General features: G+C 46.2%; 1 protein-coding gene across 1 annotated transcript in view; it reads right to left on the bottom strand.

Annotated features, from left to right (window-relative positions):
* Positions 1-15556, bottom strand: part of LOC131190378 (uncharacterized) — a 147154-nt gene extending 131598 nt beyond the window's left edge. Inside the window, exons 1-3 of the mRNA XM_058167698.1 lie at positions 15361-15556; positions 6509-6742; positions 462-647 (exon numbers count right to left, since the gene is read on the bottom strand). Of these exons, the coding sequence (XP_058023681.1) occupies positions 462-647; positions 6509-6742; positions 15361-15400 (460 nt within the window). The 5' untranslated portion in view covers positions 15401-15556. The remainder of the gene's footprint in view (positions 1-461; positions 648-6508; positions 6743-15360) is intronic.
* Positions 15557-20403: the final 4847 nt, after the last annotated feature.

The following is a 20403-nucleotide window of genomic DNA, read 5'->3' as shown; positions in this document are numbered from 1 at the left end:
TTAATGGATGAAGACTTGGGGGAGGGGGAAAATTGGAACTTTGATCTTATATATGTTGAGCAAGATTACATTATACCCAAAAATGGAAGGACACTTTAATTCCCACAATGGATAAATGGCTGCAAAAGTTGGTGGAGTTAGCAGAGATGGCTAAATTGAGTGCTTTGTTTTTAAAAAAACACACACAGTTACTTTTGTTTCTACTTGGAAACCACTTCTGGACTTTGTGCTTGAGGTGGGGGGAAAAATGAAACTTTGGTTTTGGGTTTTTCTGATTAGATTGGTTTGTTCTTATACAAATGGCTACTTTATATTACTATATAAAAGTAAAACGTTGAGGTTTGATGCTATTATCTTCTTCTACCACACCAAAGAGAGTCGGAAGTCAAGGCCTTGCCTTTCTTTTTTCTCTTTTTCCTTCAATTTTCCTTCCCCACTATTTTCTTTTGCATTTGATTTACCTCCATCATCACAAACAGGGGAGGTCCCATTCCATAAGCCGTTGGGCTGGCAGTATCGCTGGGATGAGCCAAGGAGCTGGTACCCATCAGAACACTGAAAACTCAGGATGTCGCCAATGGGGTGGAAAGTTCGCCGTGGGATGAAAAAGCCATTTTCAAAGCTCGTCTGCCCTGGGCAGCGTATATCTGCAAAAAAAAGAGGAAGAGATCACAACCAAAAGATCCAAAATTTAGGTGCAGAATTAAAATGGGACGATGAAAGTACAGGTCATGTTTCAAATAGAAGTTATATCTTGCCTTTTCTCCATAGCAGTCGATGGAGATTCTCAGTTATCTAGGATATGGAAGCGCCAAAGATGCTTTTTCAAAAGGCAACTTGGAATTTGTTTTTCCTTGAAGATGTTTCGCTTCTCATCCAAGAAGCTTCTTCAGTTCTTGAAACGTCTTGAAGATAAAGAACAAAGTCCAGTTGCTTTTTGAAAAAGTACCTTTGGGACTCCATAGCACTTGTTCCACTAACCCTGTGATGTAGGGCAGGCGGAGAGATCACCATTGGCATCATACACGGAGCTTCTGTAGCTGAACGGGGACTAAGATCTGGGTCTCCTTATACTTAATCCAACACCTTCACCACTAACCCATATAGGCTCTTGGGCAAAGGTGGCAGTACTACCTTTGTTTCCCCGAAAATAAGACCCAGTCTTTTTTTGCTTCAAAAGACGCATTAGGACTTATTTTTGGGGAAACATGGTATGGTATCAGGATAATCAGGCTGGGCAACTCACCCCCCACCCCCGGTGCATGCACAAGAGACGGTAAATGCACAGGGGCTGACGGTATCCAGTAGCAGCCATAGCCCAGTGCCCTTTGGGGCTGCACAGACTATGTGTTGTGTCTTGTCCAATCTCACCTCAGCCGGGGTCTTCTTATCTGCTTCCAAACACGGAAGAAGAAATACCTCCAGCCCCCAGCCCTGGCTCCATGCCCAGACAGGCTGAAGAAGAAGAAATACCTCCAGCCCCCAGCTCTGGCTCCATGCCCAGGCAAACGGAGCAACTAGACCCCTCCCCCTCCTCCACAGCATGTGAACCTGAGGGAGGTCAATTGCCAACAGCTGCAGACTGGAGTGACCCTCGCGTCAGAAGACTTGATAGGCGGAGGCAACAGAAGGAAGGGAGGGGCAGGCCTGGATAAGTGCTGAGTCATGGAGCCACACCCCATGGCCTATATAAAGGATCTGCTTTCTAGCATTCTCTGAGTCAGGCAAAGTCTAAACATATCTTGCTGAAGTCACTTTCTGGTCTCCTGCCTGCCCTGAGGACTTTGCTAGAACTTTGGCAGAGCTGCAGAGGCACACCTGATTCGGATTTCCCTGACCCGGCCGTCAGCGGAGGAGTGGGACACGACACTATGCAGCATAGGTGAGTCACATGCCTCCTGCCCAGGGGTGAAATGTAAAATTTGTTACTACCAGTTCTGTGGGCGTGGCTTGGTGGTGGGGTAATGTGACTGGGTGGGCGTGGCCAACTTTTTTTTTTTTTTTTTACTTTTAAAAACATTTTTTCTACAACCACTTCGGCCAAAGAGGTTGTAAAAAAATGCTTTTAAAAGGTTCTGACGATCCCAGCTGAGCCGCACGATCATCAGAGCCTTTTTTTTACTTTTAAAAGCATGTTTTCAGCTGAAGAAAAAATGCTTTTAAAAGTAAAAAAAAAATGATGATAGCACATAGCAAAAAATCCCTGCTACCGGTTCCCCAAACTACCTGCCGCCATCGCTACCGGATCAGGCGATCCGGTCCGAACTGAGAGCATTTCACCCCTGCTCCTGCCCCATCCATGCCTCTGCCTCTGCCTGCTGCTTTGAGGGCCAGCCTGACGGTCGCAGCGTTTAGACTCACTGGCGCTGCACAGCCCCATTGTGGCTACTGCCAGACACCATTGACCCCGGGGTGAAATCCAGCAGGTTCTGACAGGTTCTGGAGAACCGGTAGCGGAAATTTTGAGTAGTTCGGAGAACCGGCAAATGCCACCTCTGGCTGGCCCCAGAGTCGGGTGGGAATGGAGATTTTGCGATATCCTTCCCCCAGGAGTAGGGAGAGATTGGGGATTTTGCAGTATCCTTCCCCTCTGCTGATCCAATTCTACAGAGGAATTATTGAGTCTGTCATTTGCACCTCTATAACTGTCTGGTTCGGTTCTGCAACCCAACAAGAAAAACACAGACTTCAGAGGATAATTAGAACTGCAGAAAAAATAATTGCTACCAACTTGCCTTCCATTGAGGACCTGTATACTGCACGAATCAAGAAGAGGGCCGTGAAAATATTTGCAGATCCCTCGCATCCTGGACATAAACTGTTTCAACTCCTACCCTCAAAACGACGCTATAGAGCACTGCACACCAGAACAACTAGACACAAGAACAGTTTTTTCCCGAAGGCCATCACTCCGCTAAACAAATAATTCCCTCAACACTGTCAGACTATTTACTGAATCTGCACTACTATTAATCGTTTCATAGTTCCCATCACCAATCTCTTTCCACTTATGACTGTATGACTATAACTTGTTGCTGGCAATCCTTATGATTTATATTGATCTATTGACCATCAATTGTGTTGTAAATGTTGTACCTTGATGAGCGTATCTTTTCTTTTATGTACACTGAGAGCATATGCACCAAGACAAATTCCTTGTGTGTCCAATCACACTTGGCCAATAAAAAATTCTATTCTATTCTATTCTATTCTCTGACTGACAGTGTTAACTGGGGCTTATCTTGAGGGTAGAGCTTATATTACGAGCATCCTGAAAAATCATGCTAGGACTTTATTTTCCAGTTGGGTCTTATTTTTGAGGAAGCAGGGTAGTTTACCCCAAGAGGCTGACAGATTTCTGGTTCCTTCTCTTGCAGAACAGCTATTGTAGCACGGCCTCAATCCTGTGCATCTACCAAATCAGGTCTGCAAAAAGTCAGACAGTCACTAGAGGGCAGAAAAGAGTTAAGATGGTCTTCTCCTGATGTTGTTCCAGTGGCAGTCTTGGGTCTTGCACCCTAAATCTTGTAGCCCTTGGCCTGAAAATCAGGACAAATAAAGTACTGGAAAGCTCCTAATCTAAGAGTCAAAACCAAGTTGATCACAGGTTTTCCTCGACCTATGACTACAATTGAGCCCAAAATCTATGTTGCTAAGCGAGACAGTTGTTAAGGGATGTTTGCCTCATTTTACGACATTCTTGTCACAAGTGTTAAGCGAATCACTGCAGTTGTCACATTAGTAGCAAAGCTGTTAAGTGAATCTGGCCTTCCCATTGAGTTTTTTATTTTTATTTATTTATTTATTTATTTATTTATTTATTTATTCGAATTTTTATACCGCCCTTCTCCCGAAGGACTCAGGGCGGTGTACAGCCAGGGTAAAACAAACGGTACAATATACAATTAAAATACAAATTAAAAAACTTATTATATAGTTGGCCTAAAAACTTTAAAATATATAAAACTAAAAAACCCCTTAAAATTAATAATAGAAATTTAAAACCAATAAAATTTAAGCCAGCCCCGCGCGAATAAATAGATGTGTCTTCAATTCGCGGCGGAAGGTCCGAAGGTCAGGTATTTGGCGTAAACCCGGGGGAAGGTCGTTCCAGAGTGTCGGAGCCCCCACAGAGAAGGATCTTCCCCTGGGGGCCGCCAGCCGACATTGCTTGGGGGACGGCACCCTGAGAAGTCCCTCTCTGTGAGAGCGTACGGGTCGGTGGGAGGCATGAGGTAACAGCAGGCGGTCCCGTAAGTACCCAGGCCCTAAGTTTTGCTTGTCAGAAGGTTGCAAAGGGGGATCAACTGACCTCAGGATACTGCAACTGTCATAAATACGAGTCAGTTGCCAAGCGTCTAAATTTTGATCACGAGATCCTGGGAATACTGCACCAATTGTGAAGTGTGAAAAACAGTCACAGGGGAAGGGCCTTCTCTGGGGAGGCTCCCACCCTCTGGAATGAACTTCCCCCAGGACTCCGCCAACTTCCTGACCTTCGAACCTTCCGCCGCGAGCTTAAGACATATCTATTTATTCGCGCAGGACTGGCGTAGGATTTTAGTTTTAAATTGGGGTTTTACTGTTTTAATGATATTTTAATTTGGGCCAGTTTAATAAGTTTTTTAAATATGATTTTTATCTTGTATTTATTCTTGTTCTATTTTACCTGGCTGTAAACCGCCCTGAGTCCCTCGGGAGAAGGGCGGTATAAAAATCCAATAAAATAAATAAAATAAATAAATAAATCACTTTTTCCAGTGCCGTTGTAACTTCGAACGGTCACTAAATGAACTGTTGTAAATCAAGGATTGCTAATCTTTGCTGGTCCAAAATGCTGCTTAAAGATGGGAAGCACCAATTGAAGCATCCCTCAGTTCGTGTGGGACTCCTGCAAGGCCAATATTATCGCAAATGTTTACATCTTTGCTAATTTTTAAAGAAATCATTGCAAAATTATGTGAAGTTCTCACTGTTGACCAGAACTCTACATGCCCCATTGTTTGGAAAGGTGTTCACTGACCTTCCCTTTCCAGACATTTTGAAGAAAAAAATAAATATGGAGTTTGTGCAGGGTTTTGTTGTTGTTATCTTTTGGACTTTCGATATTGGCACCTGCGATTGTAATGGCATTCTGGGATCGCCTAGGAAATTCCTACCATTGCGTAAGCACAAATAAGAACTGATAAGAGGAAAAAGAAATAAAAATACCAATGGGTGTCAGGAAATGTGATGGTTTTAAATTAATACAGGATGAAGACGTTTATAGAGACCTTGGCTGATAACCATTCATGCAAACAGAACAGCATTCAAAAATAAATCAAATATTCTGGCTTATCAAAAACCAACACACTCCACCACCCAGCGGGAAACACTGAACAAACTAGAGAGCCTCTAGAGGTAGTCCTCAATTTCCATCCATTCATTTGGTAATTGTTTGAAGTCCCAATGTATGCAATATAATTTTATTTTAATGTACGCCGATTAGTGTACTTTTGAAGTGACAATAAAGTATTCTATTCTATTCTATTCTATTGCTATTTTATCCTATCCTATCCTATCTTATCTTATTCCTATTCTATTCTATTCTATTCTACTCTATTCTATTCCTATTTGTATTCTATTCTATTTCTATTTCTAATTCTATTCTATTCTATTCTATTCCTATTTGTATTCTATTTCTATTTCTATTTCTATTTCTATTTCTATTTCTATTTCTATTCTATTCTATTCTATTCTACTCTACTCTACTCTGTTCTATTCTATTCCTATTTGTATTCTATTCTATTTCTATTTCTATTTCTATTCTATTCTATTCTATTCTATTCCTATTTGTATTCTATTCTATTCCTATTCCTATTCCTATTCCTATTCCTATTCCTATTTCTATTATTTCTATTCTATTCTATTCTATTCTATTCTATTCTATTCTATTCTATTCTATTCTATTCTAATTCTATTCTATTCATTTCCTATATTCTATTCTATTCTATTCTATTCTATTCTATTCTATTCCTATTCTATTCTATTCTATTCTATTCCTTTCCTATTCCTATTCTATTCCTATTCTATTCTATCCTATCCTATCCTATTCCTATTTCTATTCTACAGTGGCACTGAAACAAGTAACATGGCCGTTTTTCACACTTATCACCATTGCAGCATCCCCACGATCAAAATTCGGAGGCTTAGCAACTCATATTTATGATGGTTGCAGTGTCCCGGAGTCACATGATCCCCTTTTGCGACCTTCTGACCAGCAAAGTCAAGGGGGAAGCCAGATTCACTTAGCAACCGCATCACTAACTGAACCGCTGCAGCGATTCAACGTAACAACTGGGGCAAGAAAAGTTTAAAAATGGGGGCAAAAAAACCCCTCACTTGACAACTGTCTTGCTTTGCTTAGCGACAGAAACGCTGGGCTCGAATGATGGCCGTAAGTCGAGGACTACCTGTAGTTATAATTACGGTGGTTAACATTACGTGTAAATAGTAGCCTAGCACATACCTCTGCAACGTGCTACTTTGGTTGGCTTTCCGCTAGGGTGCTGCATCGGAGTCCAATTGCCATCCGGCTGGCAGACCCGGCTGGGAGTGGGATATGGGTAAGTGCCAGCTGGGCAGGCAAAGGTGAGGATACTTCCTGGACGATATCCGTCGGAGAGAGAGATGTCCCCGCCTTGGATAGATGCTCTTGGACAGGATGGCGTTCCATCATGGACCAAACTTTGGGTGGCGATAGCTGCAAGGCACAGGAAGGGGATGAGATTGGCTTCGGTGATGAAATGCAAACCCTTTTTATGAGACTGTCAAGGGAGGGAGGGAGAGAGGGAGGGAGCAAGGAAGAAGGAAGTCTCTAAATTTTAGAATAGAATAGAATAGAATAGAATTTTATTGGCCAAGTGTGATTGGACACACAAGGAATTTGTCTTGGTGCATATGCTCTCAGTCCAAAACAAAACAAGATCTCTCAGTCCAAAACAAGCCTGAGAGATCTTATTACAGTCTTATTAAATAAATGGACTCTTACGCAAATACTGGGGGGGGGAGGGGAGAGGTGAAGAGGTATCACAGAGTAACAAAGTTGGAAGGGACCTTGGAGGTCATCTAGCCCAACCCCCTGTTTGAGAAGAAAAGTCCACCCTTTCAGACTAATGGCTGTCCAGTCTCTTCTTAAAAGCCTCCAGTGATGGAGCACTTACAACTTCTGAAGGCAAGACTTTCCACTGGTTTATTGTTCTCGCTGTCAGGAAAATTTCTCCTTACTTCTAGGTTGCTTCTCTCCTTGATTAGTTTCCGTCCATTGCTTCTTGTCCTGCCTTCAGGTGCTTTGGAGCAGGGGTCTCCAACCTTGGCAACTTTAAGACTTGTGGACTTCAACTTCCATCAGCTGGCTTGTTATCGACTAAAGCTCGGGAGTTCCAGGCTTCCATGATGGCCTTGGACCTGATTCGGGTAAATGATGGCCCTACGCACATGGGGGGAGGCACGCTGGACCTGATTTATATCTCTTGACAGTGGTTAAATGATCTGGAACTAGATGATTTAGTAACAGAACCGATGTCATGGTCCGATCATTTTCTCCTTCGCCTAGACTTCCGAACCGCCATCCACCATCGCAGGGAGACGGAACCTATACGGTGGTTCCGTCCCAGGCGCCTGATGGACCCTGAGAGGTTCCTGACGGAGCTTGGGCCATTCCCTGAGGATCTGGCCCACGGCACGACTGAGGAACTAGTTGCGGCCTGGGAGCGGGCCGCGGCTGGGGCCTTGGACCATGTCGTGTCTTTGCGGCCTCTGACCCGGCGCAGATCTCGTCCGGCCCCTTGGTTCTCCGAGGGGCTGAGGGAGATGAAACGCCGGAGAAGACGTCTAGAGAGCACCTGGAGGTCCAGTCATTCCGAAGCTGATCGGACACTAGTTAGGTCCTATTCTAGGACCTACCTAGTGGCAATGAGGGAGGCGAGGCGCTCATACGCCTCCACCCTCATTGCGTCGGCAGATAACCGCCCGGCCACCCTGTTTCGGGTGACCCGCTCCCTCCTTCATCAGGAGGTGCGGGATGACCCGTTGCAGGGACGTGCCGAGGAGTTTAGTGGTTATCTATATGATAAAATCGCTCAGCTCCGGGATGGTCTGGACCGAAATTGGGATGATCCAAGCGAGGGAGAGGAGACACGTCTTGTTGAGTCTGTTTGGGATGAGTTTGACCCTGTGGCTCCCGAGGACGTGGACAGGTTGTTGGGGAGGCTTCACACCACTACATGTTTACTGGACCCGTGTCCTTCCTGGCTGGTACTGGCCACTCAGGAGGTGACACGAGGCTGGCTCCAGGGGATTATCAACGCTTCTTTGAAGGGGTTTTCCCTGCCGCCTTGAAAGAGGCGGTGGTGAGACCCCTCCTCAAGAAGCCCTCCCTGGACCCAGCTATTTTGGGTAATTATCGTCCAGTCTCCAACCTTCGCTTTGTTGCGAAGGTTGTAGAGAGTGCTGTGGCGCGACAGCTACCCCAATACCTGGATGAAGCCGTCTATCTAGACCCGTTCCAGTCCGGCTTCCGACCCGGGTATAGCACGGAGACAGCTTTGGTCGCATTGGTGGATGATCTCTGGAGGGCCAGGGCCAGGGGTTATTCCTCTGCCCTGGTCCTATTAGACCTCTCAGAGGCTTTTGATACCATCGACCATGGTATCTTGCTGCGCCGGTTGGGGGGATTGGGAGTGGGAGGCACCTTGTATCGGTGGTTCTCCTCCTATCTCTCTGACCGGTCGCAGACGGTGTTGACAGGGGGGCAGAGGTCGACCGCGAGGGACCTCATTTGTGGGGTGCCGCAGGGGTCGATCCTCTCGCCCCTTCTGTTCAACATCTACATGAAGCCATTGGGTGAGATCATCAGTGGCTTTGGGGTGAGATACCAGCTGTACGCTGATGACACCCAGCTGTACTTTTCCACCCCAGGCCACCCCAATGAAGCTGTTGAAGTGCTGTCCCGGTGTGTGAAAGCCGTACGGGTCTGGATGGGGAGAAACAGGCTCAAGCTTAATCCCTCCAAGACGGAGTGGCTGTGGATGCCGGCACCCCGATTCAGTCAGCTGCAGCCGCGGCTGACTGTTGGAGGCGAGTTATTGGCCCCAAAGGATAGGGTGCACAACTTAGGTGTCCTCCTGGATGAACGGCTGTCGTTTGAAGATCATTTGACGGCCGTCTCCAGGAGGGCCTTCCACCAGGTTCGCCTGGTTCGGCAGTTGCACCCCTTCCTTGATCGGGATCCTTGTGCACAGTCACTCATGCGCTCGTTACCTCTCGCTTGGATTATTGTAATGCTCTCTACATGGGGCTCCCCTTGAGGTGCACTCGGAGGCTTCAGTTAGTCCAGAATGCAGCTGCGCGGGTGATAGAGGGAGCTACGCGTAGCTCCCATATAACACCACTCCTGCGCAGACTGCACTGGCTACCTGTGGCCTTTCGAGTGCACTTTAAGGTTTTGGTTACTACCTTTAAAGCGCTCCATGGCTTAGGGCCTGGGTACTTACGGGACCGCCTGCTGTTACCACATGCCTCCCACCGACCCGCACGCCTCACAGAGAGGACTTCTCAGGGTGCCGTCCGCCAAGCAATGTCAGCTGGCGGCCCCAGGAAGGTCCTTCTGTGGGGCTCCCACACTCTGGAACGAGCTTCCCCCGGGTTTACGCCAAATACCTGACCTTCGGACCTTCCGCCGCGAACTGAAGACACATCTCTTTATTCGCGCGGGGCTGGCTTAAATTTTATTGATTTTAAATTATCTATTATTAATTTTAATGGGGTTTTAGTTTTATATATTTTAAAGTTTTTTGGGCCAATTATAAAATAAGTTTTTTAATTTGTATTTTAAATTGGATATTGTATTGTTTGTTTTTATTTTTGGCTGTACACCGCCCTGAGTCCTTCGGGAGAAGGGCGGTATAAAAATCGAATAAATAATAATAATAATAATAATAATAATAATAATAATAATAATAATAACAACAACAACAACAACTCCCAGAATTCCTCAGCCAGCTTTGCTGGCTGAGGGATTCTGGGAGTTGAAGTCCACAAGTCTTAAAGTTGCCATGGTTGGAGACCCCTGCTTTGGAGAATAGGTTGACCCCTCCCTCTTCTTTGTGGCAGCCCCTCAACTATTGGAACACTACTATCATGTTACCCCTAGTCCTTCTTTTCAGTAAACGAGACAGACTCAATTTGGGCAACCATTCTTCGTATTTTTAATAACCTGCTTGCTTTTGGATATCATATAGCTCAGGGGTCTCCAAGCTTTGCTGGCTGAGGAACTCTGGGAGTTGAAGTCCACAAGTCTTAAAGGGAGCAAGGTTGGAGATCCCTGATATAGCTTCACTCCTTGTTGCTCCATGACAGGCAGAAAAATGACTTCAACACTCCCTGCCCTCCAAACTGGGATTTCAAAATTTTAAAAAAACCCAAGCCACAAACAATTTGATTTGAATCTTAATTTGCTGATGGTGCAAAGCGTCTTCCACTTCCATTTTTTCTAGCTTACGCATTGTGGTTGCTTCACATATTATTTCCTGCCTTCCCTGAAATAGGCAGATCTGCAAGAATTAGAAAGGATGTGGACAAAACAATAAAAATGATTGGAAATGGTTAGACGATCAGGGAAAACGAGACCGAAAGTAAAATTGTGGAATTATGAAACCCTGGGTAAAGAAACATCAAAAGTTGCTCTGGAAGTAAAAACTTGTGCAAATGGAGATAAACAACACGGTAGATTTGCAATGTTATATTTGTATCTTGGCACTCCTCCAAAGGGCACACTTTTATCCTAACGACAAAACTGTGGCATAGGCTTGGCGCGGGCTCAGTCATTCCCATTTGCCTACCTCCCTGCACAAATTCACCTGCTAGTCTCTTTTTTTCTGCTGTTTCCCAGGCAGATAGCTTAAAGCAGTGTTTTTAAAGACTGGTCCTAGGACCTAGAACTGTTGGGTCTAACTTTAGGGTTTAATGAAAAGAAGGACTAGGGGGAGACATGATAGCAGTCTTCCAATATCTCAGGGGTTGCCACAAAGAAGAGGGAGTCAAGCTATTCTCCAAAGCACCTGAGCGCAGGATAAGAAGCAATGGGTGGAAACTAATCAAGCAACTTAGGACATATCTTGTGTTTGTGTGTTTGCAAAATAGCAGGAATGTGCACTAACCAGGACAACTTTGTAGTGCTCGATTCTCAGTATGCTTTATCTGAATTTCTTTGGCAATGTAACTGATATGTTTCTTATTATTAAAACAATAATTCTTTCCTAAGGATACTAAGAGCAAAATAAGGGTTAGGAAAGGGCAGGGTAGTTTGCCAATTATGAATATCTATTTTTACATCATGTATTATCTGATGGAATTGGGTATGTCTAGTTAGATGAAAAGAAGGACTAGGGGAGACATGATAGCAGTGTTCCAATATCTCAGGGGTTGCCACAAAGAAGAGGGAGTCAAGTTGTTCTCCAAAGCACCTAAGGCAGGGGTGAAATGCTACCGGTTCGGACCAGGTTGCCTGATCTGTAGGCGGGTAGCCATCGGTAACGATGGCGGCGGGTGGTTCGGAGAACCGGTAGCAAAAAACTCTGGGGGGCCCCATGCCCAGCTGAGCTGCACAATCATCAGAGGTTTTTGTCGTGTCCCACTCCACCGCTGACGGCCGGGTCAGGGAAATCCGAATCAGGTGTGCCTCTGCAGCTCTGCCAAAGTCCTAGCAAAGTCCTCAGGGCAGGCAGGAGACCAGAAAGTGACTTCAGCAAGATATGTTTAGACTTTGCCTGACTCAGAGAATGCCAGAAAGCAGATCCTTTATATAGGCCATGGGGTGTGGCTCCATGACTCAGCACTTATCCAGGCCTGCCCCTCCCTTCCTTCTGTTGCCTCCACCTATCAAGTCTTCTGACGCGAGGGTCACTCCAGTCGGCAGCTGTTGGTAATAGACCTCCCTCAGGCTCACATGCTGTGGAGGAGGGGGAGGGGTCTAGTTGCTCCGTTTGCCTGGGCATGGAGCCAGAGCTGGGGTCTGGAGGTATTTCTTCCTCTTCAGCCTGTCTGGGCATGGAGCCAGGGCTGGGGCCGGGAGGCATTCCTCCGTGTTCAGAAGCAGATAAGAAGACCCCGGCTGAGGTGAGATTGGACGAAACACAACAGTTTTGGGTTTTTTTTACTTTTAAAAGCATTTTTTCTTCGGCCGAAAAAATCCTTTTAACAGTAAAAAAAAAAAAGCCTCTAATGATCGCGCGGCTCAGCTGGGATCATCAGAACCTTTTAAAAGCATTTTTTTTACAACCTCTTCGGCCGCCCTGGAAACAGCAAAGGACCGGCCCATGGTGCCTCTGCCGCAGGCGATCCTCCAAAGCTCCGTTTTTGCCGAGAGAGGGTTGCAGGAGGCTGTGACAGCCAAAAACGGAGCTCGGGAGCCCATTTCCGCTGGCAGAGCAGTTGAGTGATGTCAAGCTGGCCACGCCCACCCTGGCCACGCCCCCCAAGGTCAAACACAACCCTGATGCAGCCCTCAATGAAACTGAGTTTGACACCTCTGCCCCATATCTAGTCCAGAAGAATGTCATGACCGATACATTGGCTGAGAATGCAAGAAGTGGGTTTTGCCCCGTTTTATGACCTTTTCATGTCTCAGTCGTTAAATGAATCACGGCAGTTGTTAAGTTACTAACCGGGTCGTTGAAGTGAATCTGGCTTCCCCCTTGACTTTGCTTGTCAGAAAGTCACAAAAGGTGATCACGTGACCATCGGCTGCTACAACTGTCATAAGCATCTGAATTTTGATCACAGGGATGCTGCAAATGGTGGTGAGTGTGAAAAACGGTCAAAAGTCACTTTTCTCAGCGCTTTTTTAATTTTTTTATTTATTTGTTTACATTTATATCCCGCCCTTCTCCGAAGACTCAGGGCGGCTTACAGTGTCTAAGGCAATAGTCTCATTCTATTTGTATATTTACAAAGTCAACTTATTGACCCCCCAACAATCTGGGTCCTCATTTTACCTACCTCATAAAGGATGGAAGGCTGAGTCAACCTTGGGCCGGGCTTGAACCTGCAGTAATTGCAGGCTGCTGTGTTCTAATAACAGGCTTCTTACCAGCCTGAGCTACCACGGCCCTTTGGTCAGTAAATAAATGGTTGTATGTCAAGGACTACTTGTAGAATTCCCGTTCCTGTTTTACTTGGGGTAAATCTCACTAAACTGGTGGGATCTACCGGAGAATAAGCAGAATCCAAGGAAACGTCAATGAAGCTCCAAAGGGTAGGAAAAGAAAACTAGAAGGAGAAAGCAAAATTTTGATGGGGATGGAGCAACAGAATACAAGTAGTCCTCGACTTACAACAGTTCATTTAGCGACCGTTCAAAGTTATAACAGCACTGAAAAAAAGTGACTTAGGACCGTTTTTTCCATTTATGACCATTGCAGCATCCCCATGGTCATACGATCAAAATTCAAATGTTTGAGAACTGTCTCACATTTATGACCGTTACAGCTTCCCGGGGTCACGTGATCCCCCCTTTGGTGACTTTTGACAAGCCAAGTCAGTGGAGAAGCCAGATTCACTTAACAACCGTCTTACTAATCTAACAACTGCAGCGATTCACTTAACAACCGTGGCAAGAAAGGTCGTAGAACAGGGCAAAATGCACTTGACAAACATCTTGCTTAGCAACATAAATCTCGGGCTCAATTGTGGTCATAAGTCAAGAACTACTTGCAACTAAGTTGGAAGGGGACTTAGAGCTCCTCTAGTCCAACCCGCTGCTCAAGCAAAAGATCCTATGCCATTTCAGACCAGTGACTGTCCAATCTCTTCTTAAAAACCTCCAGCGTTGGAGCACCCACAATTTCTGGAGACAAGTCGTTCCACTAACTGTTCTGACAGTCAGGAAATTTCCACTTATTTCTACGTTGATTCTCTTCTTGGTTAATTTGGGTCATGTAGAGGTTCTAAAGGCAGACACGTTGGAATGGGAATTCTGCCCAGGATTAGAATTTCAAACCAGGGAGGAGGAGAAGCTAAAGACTGTCGGAGGAGGGAGGTGTCGGTAAGAAGAGAATAACAGAGTTGGAATGGGCTGTCAGGAAATATCTCCTTAGTGCTAGGTTGCTTCTCTCTTTGATTAGTTCCCATCCATCAAAAACCAATCAGAGCTGAAGAAGCTTCTTGGATGAGAAGCAAAACCTCTTCAGAGAAAAACCAGAAAGTCCAATTGCCTCTTGAAAAAAGTACCTTTGGGATTTCCACCCACTGCTTCTTGTCTTGCCATCAGGTGCTTTGGAGAACAGGTTGACTTCTTTGTGGCAATCCCACAGATATTGGAACACGGCTATCCTGTCTCCCCTAGTCCTTCTTTTCATTAAAGTAGACAGACCCAATTCCAGCAACCGTTCTTCATATGTTTTTAGCCTCCAGTCCCCTAATCATCTTTGTTGCTCTTCTCTGCACTCTTTCTAGAGTCTCAACTTTTTTTTTTGTTTTTTGTTTTGGTTTACATTTATATCCTGCCCTTCTCCGAAGACTCAGGGCGGCTTACAGTGTATAAGGCAATAGTCTCATTCTATTTGTATATTTACAAAGTCAACTTCTGCTTTAAATCATGGCAACCAAATCTGGATGCAACTTTCCAAGTTTCTTTATATGTTTTAGCCTCCAGAGCGCCAGAGAAAATTCAGCATCACACCATTGAATGGCAAGTTGGAAGTATTGGAAAGTGGGCAGGGAGGGAGAAATCTGAGAGAGAGATAAGATAAAGAGAGAGAGAGAGATGAGAAAGAAAGAACGAGAGAGAGAGAGAGAGAGAGATGGGTGCTTTGAGCTCCCTTCCCCGCCCAACTCATCCCCGGGGCTGGATCCAGAGCGCCAGAGAAAATTCAGCATCACACCATTGAATGGCAAGTTGGAAGTATTGGAAAGTGGGCAGGGAGGGAGAGAAATCTGAGAGAGAGATAAGATAAAGAGAGAGAGAGAGATGAGAAAGAAAGAACGAGAGAGAGAGAGAGAGAGAGAGAGAGATGGGTGCTTTGAGCTCCCTTCCCCGCCCAACTCATCCCCGGGGCTAGATCCAGAGCGCCAGAGAAAATTCAGCATCTCACAATCGAATGGCAAATTGGAATTATTGGAAAGTGGGCAGAGAGAGAGAAAAATCTGAGAGAGAGATAAGAGAAAGAGAGATATGCTTTGAGAGAGTAGGCAGAGAGAGAGAAAAATCTGAGAGAGAGAGAGATGCTTTGACCGCCCCCCCCTTCCCCGCCCAACTCATCCCCGGGGCTGGATAGCCGCCCCCAACCCAGGCAGCAACAAGTGGCAGCGTCTTCCCACTACCTGCCACGAAGCTGGAGAGAAAACAGAATTCCTGGATCATAGTTGCGCCGCCGCCGAGCCCAGATCGCCCTTTGCTTTGCACTCCGCGGCTGCAGAGAAGGGAAATTCCGTCGCAAACTTCGCCAGCCGCACGGGAAAAAGCCGCCGGCTCCGGCTTTCGGTCCGCCTTTCCCGTTTGAGGAAAGAAACTAAACGGTGGGAGGGAGGACAGGGGAGGAGAGAGGCGGCGAGGGTGTGTGCGTGTGTGTGGGGGTGTGTGTGGAATCGATTGGTGGGGAAAAGGAGAATTGCGCAAACTTGGTCAAAACCGTTCCGGCAATTTTCTCGACGTAGCTAAATCGGAGTCTTTCCTTGTGGCTTCGAGCGGATCTGAGTCGCTGGGGGACGGGGTTTTGGGGAAATCGAGGCTTTTCCTTCCTTTATTTTATCCGATCGTGTGATCGAAGCTGCTGTAGCTCAAGTGGGGGGTGGAAAATCCTGATATCGAAGGGCTTTCACACACACACACACACACGGAGGAAAAAATGCAGTTCGATCACAGACTCGAGCGGCCGCGAATTCGCACGTAACCGAGCGACACGCGTTCCGTTCGCACTTGCCGCCTTGGAAAGAAGCTGCTTTAACTTGGCGAGTTAAAATTGCTGGCCTGTGGCGTTCGCGGGGCTTTCTCGCTGGGCCCTGTCTTCCTCCCCACCTCGGCCTTGATTTCCCTGTAAACCCACTTTGCAAGTCTTCGGCTACCAACATCGCGCCCGACTTCGGTGAATAGCTGGGGTTTTCCTCATCCCGGTTAGGTAGAGTTGCATGAAGAGAGGGATTCAATCAAGATCAGGTGAGGTACTAATACCACTCTACAAAGCCTTAGTAAGACCACACCTAGAGTACTGCATCCAGTTTTGGTCATCACACTATAAAAAAAGATGTCGAGATTCCAGAAAAAGTGCAGAGGAGAGCAACCAGGATGATGAGGGGACTGGAGGCTAAAACATGGAGAACCAGTGCAAAAACTGGGCGTGCTAGTCTAGTGAAGAGAAGGACCAGGGGAGACATGATAGCAGTCTTCCAATATTTGAGGGGCTGCCACAAAGAAAAGGGGTCAAGCTATTCTCCAAAGTACCCAAAGGCCAGACAAGGAATAAGGGATGGAAACTTTAACAGATTAACAGAGTTGGAAGGGAATTTATAGGCAGGAGCAGCTTCCAAATCCCTACCGGTTTGCTCATGTGTGTTTGTGTGCGCACGCACAGCACTTCTGCACATGCACAGAAGCATCCAGGTGGGTGGGCAGAGCCTCCGCTGCCGATTCTCCCGATCCGGTAGTAACCCACCACTGTTTATAGATCATCTAGTCCAACACACACACACTGCACAAAAAGGAAACCCTACACCATTTCTGACAAATGGCAGTCTAATCTTTTCTTGAAAGCCTCCAGTGGTGAAGCTGCCACAACTTCCGAAGGCAACTTCTGTTCCATTGGTTGATTGTTCTCACTGTCAGAAAGTTCCTCATTTCTAGGTTGAATCTCTCCTTGGTCAGTTTCCATCCATTATTCCTTGTCTGGCCTTCAGGTGCTTTGGAAAATAGGTTGACCCCCCTCCTCTCTGTGGCAGCCCCTCAATATTGGGATACTGCTATCATGTCTCCCCTGGTCCTTCTCTTCACTAGACTAGCCAGGCTCAGTTCCTGCAAGCGTTCTTCATATGTTTTAGTCTCCAGTCCCCTAATAATCCTGGTTGCTCTTCTCTGCACTCTTTCTAGAGTCTCAACATCTTTTGTTATAGAGTGGTGGGTATAAACTCAAGGAGAGATTCAACCTGGAAATAAGGAGAAATGTTCTGACAGAACAATCAACCAATGGAACAGCTTTGCCTTCGGAAGTTGTGGGAAACTGTTATTCTGTTATTATTACAGTTCCAGGGTATCTGAGAACAAAACCAAGAGAGCATGAAACACTTACGGCTGTAAGGGTTGAAGATTATGGGAACTGCAACACTACACTTCTTGGATTTGCATCCATTGGGCATCCAGTTGGGGAATGGCTGTCTGTGGCTGCTCCCTCTAATTTAGCTGGATTTTAATGATTAAAGGTAGAGGGAGAGGCAATGGACAAAGGTCTCCTTTTATCTCACCCCAAATGGGGAGGGTAATAACTGGGGGAAAATAGCCTTTTTGACTTTGCCCTCTTCCCCCAGCTATACTGTAAATTCACAAACAAAATAACTCAGAGCAGAGTTATTATTAGACCGATTATAGGATTGATACCTCTTAATATTACTTAGGACTGATATTCCTCCTTTCAGTTTTTATTTTTTGAAAGAAAAGATTGGACAGTCGTTTGTCCGGAATTGTCCAGGGCAGGGGGCTGCAACGGGTGAAATGCTCCCGGTTCGGACCGGATCACTCGATCTGGTAGGGATGGCGGTGGGTGGTTCGAAGAACCGGTAGCAAAAATCCCTGCCCCCACCCCCCATGCCCTGCTGAGTTGCGCGATCATTGGAGGTGTTTTTTTTTAACTTTTAAAAGCATTTTTTCTTCGGCCAAAAAAAATGCTTTTAAAAGTGAAAAAAAAAGGCTCTGATGATCGTGCGGCTCAGCTGGGATCATCAGAGCCTTTTAAAAGCATTTTTACAACCTCTTCCACTGAAGTAAAAAAAAAAGTTAGCCACGTCCATCCAGTCACATTACCCCCCCCCATCAAGCCACGCCCACCGAACTGGTAGTAACAAATTTTACATGTCACCACTGGTCTGCAACCTGCGGCTCTGGAGCTACATGTGTCTCTTTCATCCCACTGCTGCGGCTCCCTGTCACTCAAAATATATGTCACAACCACCGATGTACGACACGCGCTGGCACGTGATTTATTGAGCTTTTCAACCCATCTTTTTTCGGAGTTCAAAATGTTTTTGTTGCATGCAGAAATAAAAAATTGTTTTCTCTGTAGCAATTCATTAATTTCATAAATGCAACACACTATAGTTTTTTTATACTTAGCATAAAGGTGAAAAATGATATATGCAGTGTTACCTTCATATTAGATGCCAAAAGGGTTTTGTGGCTCCCGGTGTTTTCTTTTCTGTGGGAAACGGGTCCAAATGGCTCTTTGAGTGTTTAAGGTTGTTGACCCCTGGTCTAGGGTCTCCTGCTTGAGCAGAGGATTGGCCTTTCCAACTCTGTTACAGGTAGTCCTCAACATACAACAATTCATTTAGTGACCGTTCAAAGTTACAATGAAAAAAGTGACTTCTGACCGTTTTTCATGCTTACAACCGCTGCAGCATCTCCATGGTCACGTGGTCAAAATTCAGAAGCTTGGTGACTGACTCACATTTATGACGGATGCAATGTCCCGGAGTCATGTGATCCCCTTTTGCAACCTTCTGACAAGCAAAACCAATGGGGGAAGCCAGATTCACTTAACAATCGTGTTACTAACTTAACAACTGCAGGGATTCACTTAACAAATGTGGCATGGAATGGCCTAAAACAGGGCAAAACTCACTTAACCAATGTCTCATTTAGCAACAAAAACCTTGGGTTCAAATATGATCGTAAATCGAGGACTACCTGTATTCTGTTGATCCTGTGAGGAGAAATGAGTTACAAAGGAGAGGGACTGGTTCAAAGTCTTCCAGAAGCTTCTGTGGTTACGGGATGGATTTGAACGTGGATCTCTCTGCCCCTAGTCCAGTATCCTAACCACTAACCCAGGGGTCTGCAAACTTGGCTCCTTTAAGACTTGTGGACTTCAGCTCCCAGAGTTCCCAGAGCTTTGCTGGCTGAGGAATTCTGGGAGTTGAAGTCCACAAGTCATAAAGGAACCAAGTTTGCAGACCCCTGCACTAACCTATCCTGGTTTGGCACTGAAAGACAGGGACTGGCCCAAAGTCACCCAGAGAACTTCTGTGGTGGAAGAGGGAGTGAAATTTGGCCTCTCCACTCCTGGTTTTTTTTTTTTTTTTTTTGTTTACATTTATACCCCGCCCTTCTCCGAAGACTCAGGGCGGCTTACAGTGTATAAGGCAATAGTCTCATTCTATTTGTATATTTTTACAAAGTCAACTTATTGCCCCCCCAACAATCTGGGTCCTCATTTTACCTACCTTATAAAGGATGGAAGGCTGAGTCAACCTTGGGCCGGGCTCGAACCTGCAGTAATTGCAGGCTACTGTGTTCTTAATAAGCCTTAATAACAGGCTTTTACCAGCGTGAGCTAAACCGGTTCAGCACCTTCGTTGTGCAATACCCCCATGCAGGGGTGGGCTTCGAAAATTTTAGCAAGGGGTTCTCTGCCTGGTTGCTGGGTCGGCATGGCCATGGTGGGCGTGGCCTAGTTGGCCTCCTGCACCATGGTGGGGGGGATTTTTGCCCTCCCCAGGCTCTGGAGGCTTTTCCTCGAGCCTCTAGGAGGGTGAGAACAGCCTCCCTAGGCTCCAGAGGCCCTCTGGAAGCGAGAAAGGACTCCTGGGAGGGGAGGGCTGGGCGGGGCCAGGCAGGAGTAGTATTGGGGGTTCTCTAAACCAGTGGTCACCAACCTTTTGGATCTCAGGGACCACTAAATTCATACTTTTAAATCCTGCGGACCACTAATATGATCTGCCTAACGACCGACTACGTGGGCGCGGCTAGATGGGCATGTGACCGGGTGGCCGTGGCCAACTCGATGTCACTTTTGTCAAGGGGCGCCTTGCCAGCCTCTACTTTCTCCTCCCATCTCAGCCATTCCTCGCTTGCCCGCCCGGGCTCCTTAGGGCCCCAACAGGAAGCAGTTGTTGGAGCTAAGCAGCCACCACAAGAAAAAGTTGGCAAAACAGCTACTCAGTTCAAATTGGATCTGACTGAGAAGGAGGCTCAGCAGAAGCACCTCACTGAGGACTAGGAGTTTAGGCTTTCCAAGCAGAGGGAAGACCTGCGAGAGTGCAAAGCCAGGTACGGGTGCCTGGAGGCTCAGCGGGCTGAGATGGTCAGCCAGTTCTAGGCCATGATACAGTCCCACTGGAACAAGGGCCTCCAGCTCTTCACCACCAGCAGCGCTTCCCTCC

This window comes from Ahaetulla prasina, chromosome 2 (assembly GCF_028640845.1).
Source record: "Ahaetulla prasina isolate Xishuangbanna chromosome 2, ASM2864084v1, whole genome shotgun sequence".
In the NCBI taxonomy this organism is placed as follows: Eukaryota; Metazoa; Chordata; class Lepidosauria; order Squamata; family Colubridae; genus Ahaetulla; species Ahaetulla prasina.
Note: the sequence above shows the minus strand (reverse complement) of the source record. Positions and strands in the feature narration are given on the sequence as shown.